At 37.8% G+C, this 19,475-nt stretch overlaps 1 protein-coding gene across 1 annotated transcript in view; it reads left to right on the top strand.

Annotated features, from left to right (window-relative positions):
• Nucleotides 1-19,475, top strand: part of rgs11 (regulator of G protein signaling 11) — a 36,718-nt gene that overhangs the window by 9,540 nt on the left and 7,703 nt on the right. Inside the window, exons 4-13 of the mRNA XM_022668631.2 lie at nucleotides 2,329-2,435; nucleotides 3,052-3,103; nucleotides 7,721-7,779; nucleotides 7,891-7,967; nucleotides 12,216-12,297; nucleotides 15,990-16,058; nucleotides 17,514-17,537; nucleotides 18,301-18,362; nucleotides 18,625-18,738; nucleotides 18,869-18,984. Of these exons, the coding sequence (XP_022524352.1) occupies nucleotides 2,329-2,435; nucleotides 3,052-3,103; nucleotides 7,721-7,779; nucleotides 7,891-7,967; nucleotides 12,216-12,297; nucleotides 15,990-16,058; nucleotides 17,514-17,537; nucleotides 18,301-18,362; nucleotides 18,625-18,738; nucleotides 18,869-18,984 (762 nt within the window). The remainder of the gene's footprint in view (nucleotides 1-2,328; nucleotides 2,436-3,051; nucleotides 3,104-7,720; nucleotides 7,780-7,890; nucleotides 7,968-12,215; nucleotides 12,298-15,989; nucleotides 16,059-17,513; nucleotides 17,538-18,300; nucleotides 18,363-18,624; nucleotides 18,739-18,868; nucleotides 18,985-19,475) is intronic.

Genomic DNA, 19,475 nt, shown 5'->3' with positions numbered 1-19,475 from the left:
GTTCTTAAGTGTATGCTAAGTAGTTGCTTTGCTATTTAAAATATGATTCATGTGAAATTCCTACATGGTTGCTATGGTATCCCAGGTGGTTGCTATGGTGTTGCTTGGTGATTGCTGTGGCATCCCATGTGCTTGCAATGGGGTTGCTAAGTGGTTACGAGGTGGCGTCTATGGTGTTTGCTAGGTAGTTTCTATGGTGTCCACAATGACTGATGTGGTATTCCTACATAGTTGCTATGGTATCTCTTGTGTTTGATATGGTGTTGCTGTGACATCCCATTTGGTTGCTAGGTAGTTATGAGTTGGTGTCTATGGTGTTTGCTAGATTAGGTGGCTGCTACAGTGTTGTTAGGTGCAATGCTAATTGATTTAATCGCTGATATTTGAGAACAGATGGATTGATATATTTGAGTGATATGTATATAATGTTTGTACATTACTCTGGTCTTTAGTAATGAATATCAGAACACCAGCACCAGGCTACAGTACATTTTCTAATTCTGGGTATTTATATGTGAATTCTGCTTTAATTGCGGAAATCTTTGGGCCGGATCTCTTGTCAGGGATGGGCAGAATATTTAGCAACCAAATCATTTAAAAGACTTTTAGTCTTTAATCTTTAATGAATTAGTTGGGTCTATGTTATTATACACAAAAAGGCTGTCGCCCCCCCCCCTGATGTGGGGCAGTAAGCCAGTAGATTAATTGATTATCAAAATAATCATTAGTTGTAGTCCTGTTTTTAATTGTAGTTTAATAATATATTTTCTTCTATAAGCAAGAGAAAAATACATTTTAGCTATTTAAAGTATTCACTGCTAAAGAAAAGAACGAAATTGTTGAATTTAAACATGAAAACAGCTGTTCAGAATTTGGTTTTTGGGTTTCAGTTAAATGTTTTATTTTCTTCAGGTTTAGTTATGGCCAAAAAAATCATTTCAGTGCATCCCTTATTACACTGTAACTGCAGAGACCAAACTAATCCTTATATTAAACAGGGGCTGTAAAGAACAGAGCATTCTGATTATCTGAGCTGTGGGAGAGAGAGAGCAGAGAGCAGGAATTAGGGTAATGGCAACTGTCAGCAATTAGAGCAGAGCTCATTTCTAATCTGATAGTGCTTCTAAATATACAGCAGTAATACTGTATTTTTCAGGAGTTGAGAGGCATTAGAGTGATGTGATGGGCATGCTGGGTAATGAAAGTGGGAATATTTGCTCAGAGCTGTGTTTTTGTTCACCCCTGTTGTGCTTCGTAAGCTTTGGTAAACATCTAGGGCATCACGCAGGTGTACACGTCCTAAACAAGACTCCAGAGAGTTCCACAGTGACTTAATGCGCTCCAGAAAAGAGAGCATGTGCAGTTCAGAGTCCGGCCCAGGGTTTCTGTTTAAAAGGTTTATTATTTCAGTGTAAAATAGTGGGAAATTTTTTATCAAAATATTTCACTGTTATTAAATGATTTTCTAGAGTGGTTGCAAGGTGGTTTTTGTTTCTGGGTAGTTAGTAAGTGGTAAATGTGGTATCACAGGTATCACAGATATTTCTAAGTGGTGTAGCTGGGTGGTTAGTTACTAAGTGGTTACTGTGGTATCAGAGGTATGACAGACAGTGGTGTTGCTGTGATATTCCATGTAGTTCTAGATTATGGTTGCTATGGTATCTCAGGTGGTTGGTCAAAGACTTCCATTTTAATGAAAGATGTTTAACAAAAACTGGCAACAACCATTAAGTAATTACAGCCATTTATTTTACAGCCAGTTTTTTACAGTATTTGTGAGATTTTTATGTTTTAAGAGAAAGAAAAAGCAGTCTTATCATGTTTATAAAGAGACATTAGTTATTTCATAAAGCGAAACTGTGTCATATTGTTATTCATTTGTTAATTGATTTTTTATGTTTAAAGTAAAATAAAAAAAATATTAGGCATACGAGCTACTTTATACATAAATATGTGTGCTGTCTCATTATTAAATATGTCTGTAGTTAAATTAGACTTTGATCTTTTAGTAAATGCATAAAAAACATTCCAATGACTTTGCAAACTTATTAATAATGGGAATCTGCACTGAAATTCAAGCACTGGGATTTTCTGATTGCTTTATTATTAAATAAGAAAAATGAACAGCGAAAAGTCGAATATTGAATTATACAATTTAAAAAATGTTCAGTTGGATGCAGGTGTTGTGTAAGAGTAAAGGGTTAAATGACCTGATGAAAGCGTAGCGTATAGCATGGACCTGCGTTAGACAATACACAATCCAGTGGCACTACTGTTATTAAAATGCTAACGCTAACTAATGTTCAGTGTTGTTTTTGTGTTCTTTAGAGGCTTTACATACAGGAAACTTCTTGGTGAAATACGGCTACATTTACCCGCTGAAGGAGCCTCGGAACCTGTGCTTAAAACAAGACGAAACACCCTATCGCTTTCAGGTATACATTCACAGTGCAATATATCAGCGATATACATAGCCGGTAAAAGTAATCCGTGCTATCTCGTGATACTGGGAAAGATGAAACTGAAACTTCACGTGATGCTCTGTTACGCATCTGCATCATATCCTGCATCAGTTGCGTGACCTATTAGACAAATATCGGATATAGTTTATAATTAAATGATTGAGTACAGCCTATAAACATCAGATTTGCTGTGTCTGTTGTTGTTGTGTATGTCTGTTTTGTAAAACACCCTCATTAACTGGAGCTGCTGTGATGCCAGTGTATATGATGATGTGTATCTTGTGTATCCTGTGATCATGGTTCTGTAAAGCCATGTTGTAAAAAGCGCTAAACAATAAATTTGATTTGATTTAAATTTGATGCAAGGCAAATTTCAGAGAAACTTGACAATAAAGTATGTTTTATCATATAATATCATGTACCTGCCGTGTGTACATAGCCTATGACTTGTTTTACCTGCTTAAAAATTCATCTTATAAAGCAAGAAATGTAACTTTAAAACTTGTTGTGTATGCACAGTCAAATCCAGCGATACACCTCATTTCTTTTAAATCTATCTCATGTACCTCTCTTCATTCATTTCTTCCAGACACCATATTACTGGATCTCAACCCGCTGGCCTGCGTCTGAGCTGGATTATGGTGAGTCCACACATTCCTGACTGGGAACAGTTCAGGACTGCAGGAATGCATGTGTAATACGATAAAATAAGATCCTTTATTAATCCCGCAACAGGGATTTGTGCAGCATGTGGTTTTACATTCTCTTGTTGAAAAACTAATGGACACTCCTGAAAAGATGTGATATATTCTGCTCCAAGACCTACGATCTGTGTGATTCTGAACATTAATGCTGCATTACAGAATCTACACACACAACCCTTTACCATGACACCCCCTGACCCCTGACACCCCCTGACCCTACACCATGACACCCCCTGACCCTACACCATGACACCCCCTGACCCTACACCATGACACCCCCTGACCCTTTACCATGACACCCCCTGACCCTTTACCATGACACCCCCTGACCCTTTACCATGACACCCCCTGACCCTACACCATGACACCCCCTGACCCTTTACCATGACACCCCCTGACCCTTTACCATGACACCCCCTGACCCTACACCATGACACCCCCTGACCCTTTACCATGACACCCCCTGACCCTACACCATGACACCCCCTGACCCTTTACCATGACACCCCCTGACCCTTTACCATGACACCCCCTGACCCTACACCATGAAAAACTAGTGATAAATATCTGGATGTTCCTTTTTGAATATTAACTGATCTGACCACAATACACTGTGTTTCCACTATGTGATGGTCTATCCCAAATTCATCTGAGCCCAGAGAAGTTGATTCACTTCTGTATATGGCTAAAGAGGAACTTGTGATGTAGGTAAACATGATAACGAGTACGGACCTCTGTTCCCCCATAGCATCCTGAAATACAGCGCTTTTAGCTGATGCTCCCAACACAATAGCCACAGAATAAATGTTGCAGTCTGTTCCCCTGTCCAATATATTCATTTGTGCTCATCATTTATCATTAATCTTATTGTGAATTAATTTCAAGATGGCAATATTATTTTTAATAATATTTTTCAAAACGTAAAAAGACAGAATAATTCCACACTTTTCAGATTCTTTATTTCTTAACATTTTTTAAACCTATATTTCATCTTTTCGCTTCACAAATATATTGTGTATAACTTTGTGCTGGTCTACCAATAAATTACCAATAAGAAATCTAGGATTTCTTTTAGCAGTGGCAGCATTTTACTGGATCCCAAAACACAAAACAGAGCCAAAAAGATATTAGAGTTATCTAAAAACAGACAGGAGGGCCACAGCCCATAGTCACAGCGCAGTGTGAAGACTGAGGTCACACAAGGACTTCAGTCCATCATCAGTATAACCAGCACTGCAGCTAAACCATTCCAGCCCAGCCGAGGCTAGCCGTTGTGTCTTTCAGCATTCAGCATCGGCTACCGTGTCTGCATTGCTTATTTCATGTTAAAAGTTCTCAGATGCATTTTGTAATTGCAGTTTCATGATGCTTCATAAAAATCTGCTGGAATATAAAATGTTTGGTGTTCAATAAATAATTTCAAAGCATTATATTTTCTTCAGTATCATCAGGTATTGAGCAAACATGCATGGAAACAGTCGAGCTGGCTACTTTACAATTTTTTTTTCTATTTTGCTACTGAAACAGGTAATCACTGTGCTTCAGGAGGGTTTTTTAACCATAGCTGAAATTTAACACCACCACTAGCACATTAGGGACGGGCATTTTAAGTAGTTTCAACAATTGAGTGCAGCATTGGCCCATGTACAGCTGGGTTATCAAGTCATGTAGCATTTAAGATACCTAACGGTAGCTAAAGAACCAAAAGTTCCACACTATGTTGAGTAGTAATTTCAGTGTGTATTTTCAAACCAGTGGGTTTTTTGGGATAATGAACTTCGTGTTGCTGCCCTGTGATGGATTGACGGCCTGTCCAGGGTGTTTCCTGCCTTTAGCCCAATGACTGCAAGCTGGTGTATAATGTGCAAACAATAAAAAAAATCATTGCAAACCTAAATGTTCATAAATATGGTCATATTGGCTATAGCCAATTTTCACACATTTCTTATTTAGTTCTGATTGTTTCTTTAAATTTTAGATTGTAATTAATTTAATTCTTTAAAAAGCTATACCAAAACACGTTTCATGCAATGGTGAAAACAAGTAACAAAATAAATAAAAAATGTTTGTCTGCATTTTCCCAGTGTTTAATATGAATCTCCATCTTGCACAGCCTCGCCCTGTCTCCTGTGTAGATCTTAGATCGGGCCAAAAAAATCCTGCCCATGCTCATTCTGCCTGAGCTCGACCCGCCAGAGGAATGATGTTTAATAAAAGTGCAACACTAAAGAAGACCTATTTTTATGTAATTTTTTTTATTTTTTTCCCCATTTTCTCCTCAATTTTACCAACCCACTCATTAGGACTCCCCCTATCACTAGTAATGCCTCAAGAAGACCCATATGAAAAATGTTTATTAGGAACAGATCTCTGAAAGATTAAAACACGAACAATCTGAACAATGATCACTGGCCTAAACATTGGTAAATTAGGCTACAAAAATGATGTCTGAATGACTTTCCTTTAATCATATATAATTTAAAATGGTTTAAGAATAGAAAATAATGTGCAAAAACACAAAAAAACAGTAATAAGTCTATGCACTGCACTGCGCTGCATGTCAAGTGCATAATACAGATACAGTGCCCTCCATAATTATTGGCACCCCTGGTTAAGATGTGTTCTTTAGCTTCTCATAAATTGAGTTTTGTTCAAAATAATATAGGACCACGATGGGAAAAAAAGTAAAGTCCAACCTTTAACTCAAGTAAATTTTAAGGGGGAAATAAAATCCCTGACTAAGAAATAATTATTCTTCATAAAATCACCTGTTCCACAATTATTGGCACCCCTAACAATTCTTAGGAAATAAATTTAATAAAAGTATTTCTGTCACTTCTACAGTAGTTTACGAAGTTGATCAGAGTATGTAGGAAAATTTAATTAGTAATTCACAACTTCCTGTTTCCCTGGGGTATAAATATGACGTGACACAGAGGCCATTTATCTTCAACATGGGAAAGACAAAGGAACATACCATTCAAGTGAGGCAGATGTGTGTTGACCTTCACAAGTCAGGCAATGGCTACAAGAAAATCGCTACTCGCCTACACCTGTCCATATCTACTGTCAGAGGAATTATTAAGAAGTTTAAAACAACTGGAACAGTGGTAAACAAGCCTGGACGAGGACGCAAGTTTATTTTGCCACCACGCACAGTGAGGAGGATGATAAGAGAAATAAAAAGTTCTCCAAAGCTCACTGTTACAGAATTGCAACAAATGGTAGCTTCTTGGGGTCACAAAGTCTCCAAAACAACCATCAGGCGCTATCTACATGCCAACAAGCTGTTTGGGAGGCATGCACGGAAGAAACCATTTCTCACTCACAATCATAAACGCAAACGTTTGGAGTTTGCTAAGCAGTACTGGGACTTCAACTGGGACCGTGTGCTTTGGTCAGATGAAACAAAGATAGAGCTTTTTGGCAACAAATGCTCTAAGTGGGTCTGGCGTAACACAAGAGCTGAGTATGCAGAAAAGCACCTCATGCCCACTGTGAAATACGGCGGGGGATCAGTGATGCTGTGGGCCTGTTTCTCTTCTAAAGGCCCTGGGAACCTTGTTAGGGTGCATGGCATCATGAATGCTCTAAAATACCAGGACATTTTAAAACAAAATCTGGTGGCTTCTGCCCGAAAGCTGAAGATGGGTCGTCACTGGGTCTTTCAGCAAGATAATGACCCTAAACATGTGGCCAAATCTACACAGAAATGGTTCACCGCACACAGAATCAAGCTCCTCCCATGGCCATCTCAGTCCCCAGACCTCAACCCCATTGAAAACCTGTGGGGTGAGCTGAAGAGGAGAGTGCAGAGGAGAGGACCCAGGTCGTTGGATGATTTAGAGAGAATGTGCAAAGAGGAATGGTCAAAGATCCCTCTTTCTGTATTCTCCCATCTTGTGAAACATTACAGGAGAAGATTAGGTGCTGTTTTGTTGGCAAAAGGGGGTTGTACAAAGTATTAACATCAGGGGTGCTAATAATTGTGGCACACATGATTTGATGTTAAATAATTATTTCTTAATGTGGGATTTTTTTCCTACTGAATAAATTCACTTGAGTTAAAGGTTGTATTTTACTCTTTTTTTCCATCGTGGTCCTATATTATTTTGAACAAAACTCAATTTATGAGAAGCTAAAGAACACATCTTAACCAGGGGTGCCAATAATTATGGAGGGCACTGTAAGTGTAGTGTGCACTTGTGCAACTGTAATTTAAAAAAGTTTTTTTTATTTTGCTATATTGTGATTATCACCCCATAGCTTTTTATAAAATAAAAATGGCATTAAAAAAACGATGCCTACATCACTGATTATTTTCTTGAGCCGACCTGAGGAAAGTAGTGGGAAATCTAATCTCTAGTCTCGTAACAAACAAACATTTTAACAAGCATTTAAAACATCTGGAATCTTTAAAATATATTTTAGTAACTTGAATCTATTGGGGGACTGAAACTTTTTCATGGTGATCCTTTTCTTTTTCTAGTTCATCTTCTGCTCAATGAACTATTCACAGTTGTTTACTGCTCTGCTCTTGTTTTGCACCCGCAGCAATTTACCTGGCCAGGAAGAACATTAGGAAACAAGGGGAGCTGATAGAGTATGAGAAGGTAGGTGTGATAAATGCTTACTGGACCATTTGTTTATTTTGGAAAATATCTCTCTCCTGCTTCTCCTCTCGGTCCCATGACTCTTCCTCTGCTTCCCTCTGTTTCCGGTAGGAGTGTTATAATGCTTTACATAAGAGGATCAATCACACCTGGGACTTCGTGGTGATGCAGGCGAGAGAGCAGCTTAGGTGAACTGCCATTTTCCACCACAAGCACACTCCAGACGCACTCCACATCCCGCTCGGGCCTGCTTCATTATGTATGGAAGTGAACTCGTCTTTCCCTGAGACGGGAAAATTCAGACTGCAGCCAGAGACTATATCCACATGAGTACAGTGATGCCTTTCTATATTTCTGTGTAAATATTACCTAAAACATCATCCACTTTTCTAAAGTCCTAAAAGTAGATAAAAGAACTCAGTTAAACAAATGAAACAACAATATTACACTTGGTTGTTTACTTATTGAGAAAAATGATTCAATTTTATATTTGTGAGTGATAAAAGTATGTGAAGCTATGACTTCAGTATTAACTTGCAGTAATAACTAAATGTTTCTGATAACTGTTAATCACTATAACTCACTGGTTGGAGAAAATGTAACTTATTCCCCCCGAACAAAACAGCTTAAACTCTGGAAAGTTGGTGGCTTATCTGCTCCTTTCAAATCCTTCCACAATATTTCATTTGGATAAAGGTCAGGACTTCCAAAACATTAACTTTATTCTACTTAAACTTTACATTATTTGGTAGAACAACTTGTGTGCTTGCTGTGTGAGCTACCTTCAATTGAGCTTCAGTTCATGACATTTTCTATTAAAATTCATTGTTTGTGTACTTTTTGGGCAACAATTTTTAATTTGGAGTGCAGTGGCTTTCTACTTGCAACTCTGCCGTGCGCACCATGTTCTCCTGATGGTGGACTCATGAACATTAACATCAGCCAGTGTGAGAGAGGCCTTCAGTTGCTTAGAAGTTACTCTCCGACTGTTTCATGTCTTGCTCTTAGAGTCAACTTTGTTGGTCAACCACTCCTGGGGAGGGTAACAAGAGTGCTGAATTTCTTCCGTTTGTACACAATCTGTCTGACTAGCAGTGTTGGGCACATTACTTTAAAAAAGTAATTAGTTATAGTTACTCCACTATTAAAGTAACTAGTTACCATTAAAAGTAATTATTGCGTTACTTTTGTGTTACTTGCCCCCCGTAAAAAATTACTATCATTATTAGAAAAATAACAAACAAAAATAAACCCACAATGTTGACAAAAATATAATCTAACAAATAAAAAAAAAAAGAAATGAAAAATTCCACACGACCAAAGAAAATTATTAAGATTTGTTATACTGAAAAATACCCCTGGAAAAAACAAATAAGCGTCTGGGGATGAAATTTAACAAACCAAATCACACTCAAAGGAAAAATGTATATAAAAACAAAACAAAATAATGGACAAAAACAACAATCGAATGACCATTAAAATTGTATTAATATAAGAGTTTAACAGATGGATCAAACAGCTTCACCAAGGAGGAAAAGAGAAAGTGGAGCAGCTAAAAAGAGAGCCTAACGTCCTTAAAACGGAACTCGGCCCGTCCAAGTCTGAAAAGAATACAACAATTCTCTCATTAACCTCTAAAATTCTACACATATCTAATAATTAAAAAAACATAAGAGAGTAAAGATAAAGCTACAGAGATGCGCAGCAGAAACCGAATGAAGGCCTCAGACCCCGGCACAACACTACCACACCAATCACTGAACTGATTAGAGCACAGCAAAACTGTGCCTCACTTCACCACTTCACCTCACCTCACCACGCTAAACCACACCTAAACCCACAGGCCCAGCGGCCAGAAGGTCAAGTTCACCTGAAAGAGGAGGGGTTAACCAGGGCCAACGACTTCCTAAACGCTCCAGGGTTAGAGCGACCGTCTCACCATCAGTCCATCCTTCCTTCCCTTGTGACTCACACACACACACTTGCGCCTTTGTCTGTTTGCGCGCAGTTTAAAAAAAACAGTTCATTGAGCAGCTAAAGTAAGGTGCAGTAACGGGGTGTAATGGGGAAATGGTAACGGTGTTATAGTTACAGTCAGAGTAATTAGTTATATTACTCGTTACTGAAAAAAGTAACTCCCATCACTGCTGACTGGATTGGTGGAGTTTAAACTCGTTTCCAGCCTGATGAGTATCAACACCTCAGAAATCAGAAATCTCTTTTGTTTATAACAGAATGCACTTCCAGAAAAGAGCAGACTTGTTCTTTAAACAACACAGGCTCTGCTCACTCACACCTGATTATCATCCCACTGATTGAAAACCCCTGACTCTAATTTCAACTTCAAACTAGGTTCACATACTGTTATCACTCACAAATATGTTAAATTGGATCATTGTCCTCAATAAATAAAGAACCAAGTAATATTTTGTGAAAATCTGATTATGCTTTAGGTCATATCTATGCAGAAATATAGACATTTAATATATACATTTTTATAGACATTTTTAGACATTTTTATAGACATTTTTAAAGGGTTCACAAACTTTCAAACGCTGATATATATTCACATGTGTATGTATACAGGCCAGCACACATCAGAAGAAACATTACACATAAAGATCAATCTTTAGGTAATAGCATACACTGGGTTTGTGTAGTTCTAGGTAGGGGTGTAACATTACATTAAAATCACTATTCTGTTCTGGTTTAAACATAATGATTTGGTGTGAGTATAATACAACAAGGAAAAACATGTTTCATTTCATTTCATTTGAACAGACAGCTGTTGTGTGTCAGAGAGCAGTAAACACTGTTTCCTACACCTTCAAAAGATTAGTAAACTGGAGAAAACTGGTGCAGGAAGAGTCTGGTCTGACTGACCCACGTGGCAATGGCTGTATCTGTAGCTAATGTTGAAGAATTAGAGGTCTGACAGGTGAAGGGCAGTAATATTAAAGTCATTACTCAGATATGAAAAATAAAAAACAAGCTTATCTGGTTCATCCAGCCCTGCTACTGGAGAACATGTGAGCTGTAGTGTATTGTATGATTTATATTAAACTTATTCTTAAATATAGTTAAATATATTCAGTATTGTGCAAACGTTTTAGGCACCTGTGGGCATTTCAGTAAAGAAAAAGCTTCTTATCTGTGCAGTAAGTGTTTACAAGCTCAGTAAAACACATTACAGCATTACAATAAATACAAACAGTCATTTTACAAAAAGCAGAGCAGCTTTTACAGCCCTGTTTTCCTTAAAACATCTCCTAATCTCTCCTCATCTGAGTTTAATAGAGTTATTTCTAGTTCTTATTATATTAATTAACACCTGGTTTGGTGGTAAATTACTGGTAAATGTGGTAAATCAGGTGAGCTGCTGACGGAACTGAACATAATATACACATGCTGGCTGAGGAGCATCCAGGAGAAATCTGGAATCTCTACACTTTGTTCTTTAGCTTTAGGCTCACGGGATATATAAACTTACTTATAATTAAAAATCAGAATTCCTGTTACGTTTTACTGTATTTCTGTTTATTTGCATCTGTTTAAAGTATATGTGGTTTTTTAGGTAAAAACATATTGCTGAGATAAATGGATTAGTGTAATTTGCTTTGGTGTCTAAAACTTGCACAGTACTGTATGTCCTGTTTATATTCTATTCCTATAGCCTATACTGTGAGTTTATAAGAGCTCAGCCCAACCCTTAAATAAATGTTAATTCAGTATCATAAATTCAACACTAATGCATTTAAGATAATGTTAAATTAAGGCTATTTAAAGTTTTTTTTTTCCATCATCCACATTAAAAGATGTAATGCAACCAAAAAAATAATGGTATTCAGTGTTCCCTGCTATCAGGGTGAGCTAATCTTCGGGATTTTAATGTGGTTGATCTCATCTGTTTCCATGGTATATGACAGTATATTTACTCACATGTTAATTTAAACAGGATTAATGTAATCTGGGGTCATTTTTACAGCTCCTCTAACTGACACTGGAGCTCAAAGTTTTTAATAAAAATTATGAAAATTACGGAATTGGGACAGGACTAAAATCACTGCGCTTTTTCCTGTGAAACTGGCACTGTTCTGGTTCACAACCTAATTTTGAACTGGTTTGTTGGGTTTACACTAAAAAAAGTGGGTTCCAGAACCAGAAACGATTGTTTGCAGTGGGAACCTGCAGATCTGTGGGCGTGTCTGTTTATACAGGAGCAACGCTCTCTGTTGGTGACATATGATGTGACATTTTGATGGTTCTACTAACTTTTGGTTCTACTTCTTCTGGTGGAACGCGCTGTGAGAAACTCAGTAAAAATTGCATTACCCCACCATGCTACATAAATCTAATCTCGTACCAATAGGGCTAAATAAGATCTGTTTGTAGTTTTTATATTATTTTAAATGTGGTGTTACTCTTTTCTCAATCAGAGCATCCAAGCAGCGGAGGAAGTCTGACCGGATTGTGCTGGAGTGTCAGGAACAAGCCTTCTGGCTAATCAACAGACCTCCTGTGAGTTCAGTTTACACTTTTACACCATTTACCACCACCAGCTGCTCTTTACTGCTACCCTGTACATCACACGCTGAAGCAATGGTCCAAAATAACGTAGAGTAAAATAATATTTTAATATTTAAAAAATAAAAATCTTTTTATTTATCTTATGGAGTTAACAGATTAGAGATTTTAAAAGTTGGTTGAAATTCTCTGCTGACTGTACAGGTCAAAAATCTGAATTTATTTCTAAATATTTTTGTAGTTTTTTTTAAATCTTTATTTATGTTGTTATATAGTTATGATATATAGTGTCCAATATAAAGTATTTTACTATTATTTTATTTTATATTTATCTGTTACACTATCTAAATATGATTATGATAGAATGACTTGAATTACTTGTTACTTATTCATACATCTATTTAAAAAAAAACTCCTATAAATATAATTATTTTGCATTTCCATACTTCTTCTACCTATTATATTAGTTTTTTGTTATTTGAAAACTGCTAACATGTACACATACAGTGGGGAAAAAGTATTTAAGATATGTATATTTTTAAGTAAGTTTTTTTAACTAGCAGCAGCTTAGTGAGAAGAAACAACTGTTGAAACAATTATTAAAAAATGAAAGAAACACAAGATGACTGTCAATCATCCTCTGTCTGTGGCTCCATGCAAGTTCTCACATCATGGATGATTCTGAGAAAGATCAGGAATCAGCCTACACGGGAGGACCTGCTCACTGAGGCTGGAGCAGCATTAGCATAGCATTAGCATTAGCTAACCGTGCTTGCTGTTTTTTTATTATAGTATTATCAGCCCGTAGCCCGCTCCTAACCCCGGCTAGCCCTGCTGGAGCGGCTAATTCTCCAGTGCTGGAAAAGCTTACTGTAAATAAACAAAAGCGCTTAATTCACTCAAATAAACAGTTTGTAGGAGAGAAATCTGTGTAGATTAACACCCAGTGCTCGTTTACTTTAAAATATTATTTTTATTACAGTTTAGTTTTATTTACTTAGCTTAGCTTTACTTAACGTAGTTAGCTGAAAAAATACAGAATTAATATAATTATTTGACTGTTTAAAGACTATGTTACAGTAAAATTAATAGTTTCTTGATAAAATCTCCAACAAATTTTTTTTTTCTCTAAATCTCCACATAATTATTGTAATGTTTTTATTTTTGTAATGCTAATGTTTTAGATTTAGTCACTTTTATAAAATCTCAAATATTATAATCTTATATTTTTATCCTTTTATGTGTTATAAATGCAATATCTGGCCAAGAAGGATTCATTTACAGATTTCTTCCAGCTGTAATAAAACTAGCTGAATAGCTTGTACACAGTTATAACTCTTCATAACTGTAAACTTTAGTGTGATATATAGAGCAGCGCAGTCTAACCGGTGGTATAGTCTCTTCAGCACAATCCTACACATGCTCTTATGTTTACATGCAGCTCTGCGTATGAAATATTCACTCAGCCTGTTAAAAGCATCGCTGGTGTTTAAAACCGGGGGGATGGGAGAGATGGGAGGAGGGGGAAAGAGAAGTGCAGAGAGAGGGATGGAGGGAGTAATAGGGGGGTGAAACATAAGGAGGGAGTAACAGGAGGGAACTTGAGTTTCTTTACAAAAGCACACAAACACATATATACTCACACACAAACGTATACACTCACATATATTCACATTCACACTCACACATGCAGAATAGTGAGTGTATGTTGTGTGAGTGTGTGTAAACGAGTGTGTGTTTAGGCTGGCAGGGTCATGTGACCAAGGCTTTCTCTCTAATGGTTCCATCTTCTGCCTGAAAGCTTAAGAGGATTCCATTATTGAGATATCCTGTGTGTGTGTATGTGTGTGTGTGTGTGTGTGTGTGTGAGTGTGTGTGTGTGTGTGTGTGTGTGTGTGTGTGTGTGTGTGTGTGTGTGTGTGAGTGTGTGTGTGAGTGTGTGTGTGAGTGTGTGTGTGAGTGTGTGTGTGAGTGTGTGTGTGTGTGTGTGTGTGAGTGTGTGTGTGTGTGAGTGTGTGTGTGTGTAAGTGTGTGTGTGAGTGTGTGTGTGTGTGTGTGTGTGTGTGTGTGTGTGTGTGTGAGTGTGTGTGTGTGTGTGTGTGTGTGTGAGTGTGTGTGTGAGTGTGTGTGTGAGTGTGTGTGTGTGTGTGAGTGTGTGTGTGTGAGTGTGTGTGTGTGTGTGTGTGTGTGTGTGTGTGTGTGTGAGTGTGTGTGTGAGTGTGTGTGTGAGTGTGTGTGTGAGTGTGTGTGTGTGTGAGTGTGTGTGTGTGTAAGTGTGTGTGTGAGTGTGTGTGTGAGTGTGTGTGTGTGTAAGTGTGTGTGTGTGTGTGTGTGTGTGTGTGTGTGTGTGTGTGTGTGTGTGTGTGTGTAAGTGTGTGTGTGTGTGTGTGTGTGTGTGTGTGTGTGTGTGTGTGTGTGTGTGTGTGTGTGTGTGAGTGTGTGTGTGTGTGAGTGTGTGTGTGAGTGTGTGTGTGAGTGTGTGTGTGTGTGTGTGTTTGAGTGTATTTGACTAAGAGAGAAATAGGCACCTATACACACGCAACCAACAGTGAAAACATTATCCAGGAACTGAGGGTCTAATCTGGGCTAGATTTAGAGGCCATTTCATTCCTTCACATTTACACGTGTGTGTGGGGGGGGGGGGGGGGGGGGGGGGTCATGTCTGATAAACAGTAAATCCAGCAGGCAGACATCACTGTGGAATGTGTGAGGAGACAAAATGTACATGTCTAAGTAAAATAGAAGCAGCGTGAGAATAAATGATGTCCGTCTACTTCTAAACAAAATCTAATTCAGTTTAATAAATTCAGATCTGCCTCCACTGTAGATGCTACATTTTAGCTCTTGGTGGAAGGTTTTAGATTTTCTAATTAAAAATCATTTCTGGGCTTCAGGTGACTAAGACGTTGCTACTATGGACTCCTAGATAATGTTCCTGCCATCAGTGTCTGGAGTCCAGAGAGAGCACAACTGGTCTTGCTCTCTCTGGGTGGGTAGATGGTGCATCACTCTAAAGGGGGATGTTGATCTGAGCTGATGTATCAGAACCGAGTCGCTGCGCTGTCCTCCGAGCGCACTGGCTACTCTGTAATGCTGCATCAGCAGCAGCTCAAAAAGAGGTAGAGTCTGACTTCACATGTATCGGAGGAGGCGTGTGCAGATCTTCTCTCTCCTGGTGTTGAGGTGTTGATAGTCATAGGGGGAGTGAAACTGGTAAGGTGAAATAATTGGAATAGCTAAGTTGGGAGAAAAATGGGATAAAAAAGAGAATAATTTTTTCATTATTTACTTGTCCATAAAATGTCCATAAAAATCTAAAGAACATGATTTATTAATGAACCTGCTACAGTAGATCAGTTAAGACTGATTGGGACTGTATCTAAACTGTGTGTTTCTTTAGTGTTAAATGGGAGATGCTAGGCTAACAGCACTGTACTTACAGCTGCATGATGCTGAAAAAAACTGACATTCATCAAACTCAACGCTGAAGCCAAAAAGGTCCCAAACAGTGGATTTATAAGATGACGGCGCCTCTTCAAATTTCCTTTTCTCTGTTTTGCCTTCATTTGCCATGATCACGCAGCTGAGAAAGTTTTGTTTAATTATCCCTTAAGGAGGAGGAGCAGAGTATAACAGTATAACTATTGTTCTAATATTTACTGGTAGTAATAATCTTTATTTTTTAGCCAGGTGTAATGGACATATTGGAGGAGGGGCCGGAGAGGAGGAATGGGGCGAACACACGAGTACAACTGGTCAGTGGAATACTGGAAACCTGTGCTGTAGATGCCCTGGCTCCCATTGTGCCGTTATAGGTCTATCACAATATGTCATCAACCCATCATATGAACCCATCATTTTTGACAACCTTGTTATTATTGTTGTGCTTTAAGCAAATACTTTAAACCAGGAACACTGTTCTGTTCTCCCATCTGCTCTGAGGGAGGAGACCTCAGCCCCCCCCCCCCCCCCCCCCCCACACACACACACACACACACAGCACAGATTTGCTGTTGATGGAACATCGTACACTTAATCTGATCCCTGACTCCAGTATCAGGATCCATTCTGGTCCCTGAGTTTGCAAGGTTGCTGATATTTATTCAAACTTTATTCTAAAACAGTATGTGTGTGTATATGTATACCCACATACATACACATACACACACACACTCAATAAAATCATTTATTACAATTATTCCTGGGACATTTTATTGTCCATTAAAAACAGTTATCGTGACAGGTCTATGCCATGTTATGTTTTTATTCACACACCAATATTATCTCTAATACTATAATGATCAGAGATATGTACATATATTAGTCATAGTCTAAGATCTCACAGCAGGTAAAGTGGCCCAAACCAGAATTTCACACCAAATCTGATATTTTCTAGGCTGTTCACACTGTCTTTTTAATGTGAACTATTCGTCTGAACAAGTAGCAGAAAACAGAAATGCTTGACGTGAAGTCAGCATATACAAACACCGTACAAACAGGAGGAGTGAGACAGTCCAGAGTCATACACAGCAAATCCAAAATAAGAAAAAGCAAGGAAATGCGTTGTTGTAAGAGCTAGATAACTAGGTGCAATACTCGGCAGGGATAAAGTGGAATTAAGGGGTATACAGACACACAAGAACAGGTGTGTGCAATCAGTAACTGGGTGAACAGGAATGACAAAGTGTCAAGTGATCAGTGGGTGCATTCTGGGAAATGGAGTCCATGGGGGAAAGTTTAGGATTATGAGTGGGCAGACTGAGAGTGTCAGGATATGGCTGTTCAGATATGTTTCAGATTTCAGTAACAGAGGTTTAGCTGCTGTGTGAACATTATCTTACAGACATAGTGGTTGTTCATTTTAGAGTGTTTTTGGTATATAAATTTTATATCTTTATTAATATTATTAGAATCTGTTTGGACTCACAGATGGACAAATATCAGGACACAGTTTTGTGAGGCACATTTATTGAGAATTTCACTACTTCTGAAAGAAAATCAACATTTTTCTCTTTTTTGTGTCTTTTCCTTTCTTTGATGTGCTCATTCTAAAGTAAGTAATTTTCTGCTATTCTCTGACTGAGTGTTTACATTTTCTATATTAAAGCATGGTAGAGCTTTTCATGTTTAATAATTTCATTTTTAAACAGTCAGAACTGTTTTATGTAAAATTTTAACGTCTGCTTTCTTTCTTCTGACTTTCAGTAAAGAATGTCGAATTCTACAAAAAAGAGGTAACTGCATCTTACTTTTTTAATTTTATAATGCATGGAAATGTATAAAATGAAAACACATTATTATCTTTTTTATAAAAATTTAATTATTGTATTTTCATTCCATTAATATAAATAGAATGTTATCATAACTAATAAAAGTACATTTTACTACAGTGTTTAGAATAATGCCTTTGATTTATTTTTTTGTTGGTCCACTTATAAAATGATCACACAATGCTAATGCTGGTATTTTTGATTGATTGAATAAAATAAATATTTTTTTTAATATGATAAACAGTACATTGACGTCACCAGACAAACGAAAATGAGACGTATGTTTTATGCCTTTATGCCTCAGATGTGTGAGAGGATGTATTATATAAAGAACCTGAAATGAATGTAAAAATAAAATGATAATGATGAATCTCTGACCCCAGATCTTCTATTTTATCCCACTGTTTTACTAACTGGATGCGCACTGCGCTGTACTGTTGATAATGTTAACTTTTAACTTTAACATGCCAGACATTTACCTGAACACACCTCAGTGTAGATATATTCACTGTCGCTATTGAAACGATGCAGGCGGAAGGTGCAAATAGAGAGTTGGCGGGGTGTAAAATAGCAATGAGCAGAGTGATGTGCCTTCAGCAGAGTGTAAGATAGGGCCTATAGGTTTAAGAGTGTACAGAAATGTGTTCAGGATGTTATGTAATAATAACAAATAACAAATGCCTTATGCCGCTGTGTGTGTGTGTGTGTGTGAAATGATATACCTTAGATTGAGCACAACAGAAAAAGTCTTGGACGGAATCGAATTAAGTCGTCAATCTGTCTGGAAAGGTACTGTACATCTCTTGTGTGTGTGTGTGTCAGTGTGTGTGTGTGTGTGTGTGTGTGTGTGTGTGTGTCAGTGTGTGTGTGTGTGTCTTAAATTGCATAGCTACACTGGCCTGCTATTGTGTGTTACCTCACAGTGCCTGGCTACATAATGGACCACTTTATAGCCTTCAGCCCTTAGAGCAGTAGAGTGAGGCTTTAGTGCACTGTAATGCTTGATGTCTTCAAACCAGATGTGTGTGTGTGTGTTTGTGTGTGTGTGTAGTTTTGTTAAGTACTGCGAACAGTACCAAGACCATGACCCTATAATGCAAGGATGCCTCCCCAGCAACCCTTGGATCACAGATGACATCATGTACTGGAACATGAACGCTGAAATGTGAGTCGTGCCACACAAACACACACACACACACACACACACACATATATCCCATTTGCTTTTACTTTTGTACAATGTAAAATAGCTCTATATGTCAGTGTATTTGTGATCTGTGTGTATTTGTGACCAGGGTGCCCATGCCAACCAAGCTGCGAGTGGAGCGCTGGACCTTCAGCTTTATGGAGCTGCTAAACGACCCTTTAGGAAAGAAAGAGCTCCTTACTTACCTGGAGAAAGAGTTCAGTGGTACACACACTCTGCACATAAACACACACATACAGTGGCTTGCAAAAGTATTCATACCTCTTAAACGTTTCCATATTTTGTCACATTTCAGCCACAAACATAAATATTTTTCATTGGAATTTAATGTGAAAGACCAACACAAAGTGTTATATAGTTGTGAAGTGGAAAGAAAATGATGCATGATTCAAAACATTTCTTACAAATAAAAAACTAAAAAGTGTGGACTGCTTAAGTATTCAGCCCCCCTGAGTCAATACTTAGTGAAACCCCATTTTGCTGCAATTACAGCTGCACGTCTTTTAGGGTATGTCTCCACCAGCTTTGCACATCTAGTGACTGACATTTATGCCCAATTCAGTCAGATTATTTGTGAACAGAAGTTTTCAGATCTTGCCACAAGTTCTCAATTAGGTTTAAGTCTGACTTTGACTGGGCCATTCTAACACATTAATATGTTTTGTTTTAAACCATTATATTGTAGCTCTGGCTTT

The sequence above is a fragment of the Astyanax mexicanus genome, chromosome 21, assembly GCF_023375975.1.
Source record: "Astyanax mexicanus isolate ESR-SI-001 chromosome 21, AstMex3_surface, whole genome shotgun sequence".
Classification (NCBI taxonomy): Eukaryota; Metazoa; Chordata; class Actinopteri; order Characiformes; family Acestrorhamphidae; genus Astyanax; species Astyanax mexicanus.
Note: the sequence above shows the minus strand (reverse complement) of the source record. Positions and strands in the feature narration are given on the sequence as shown.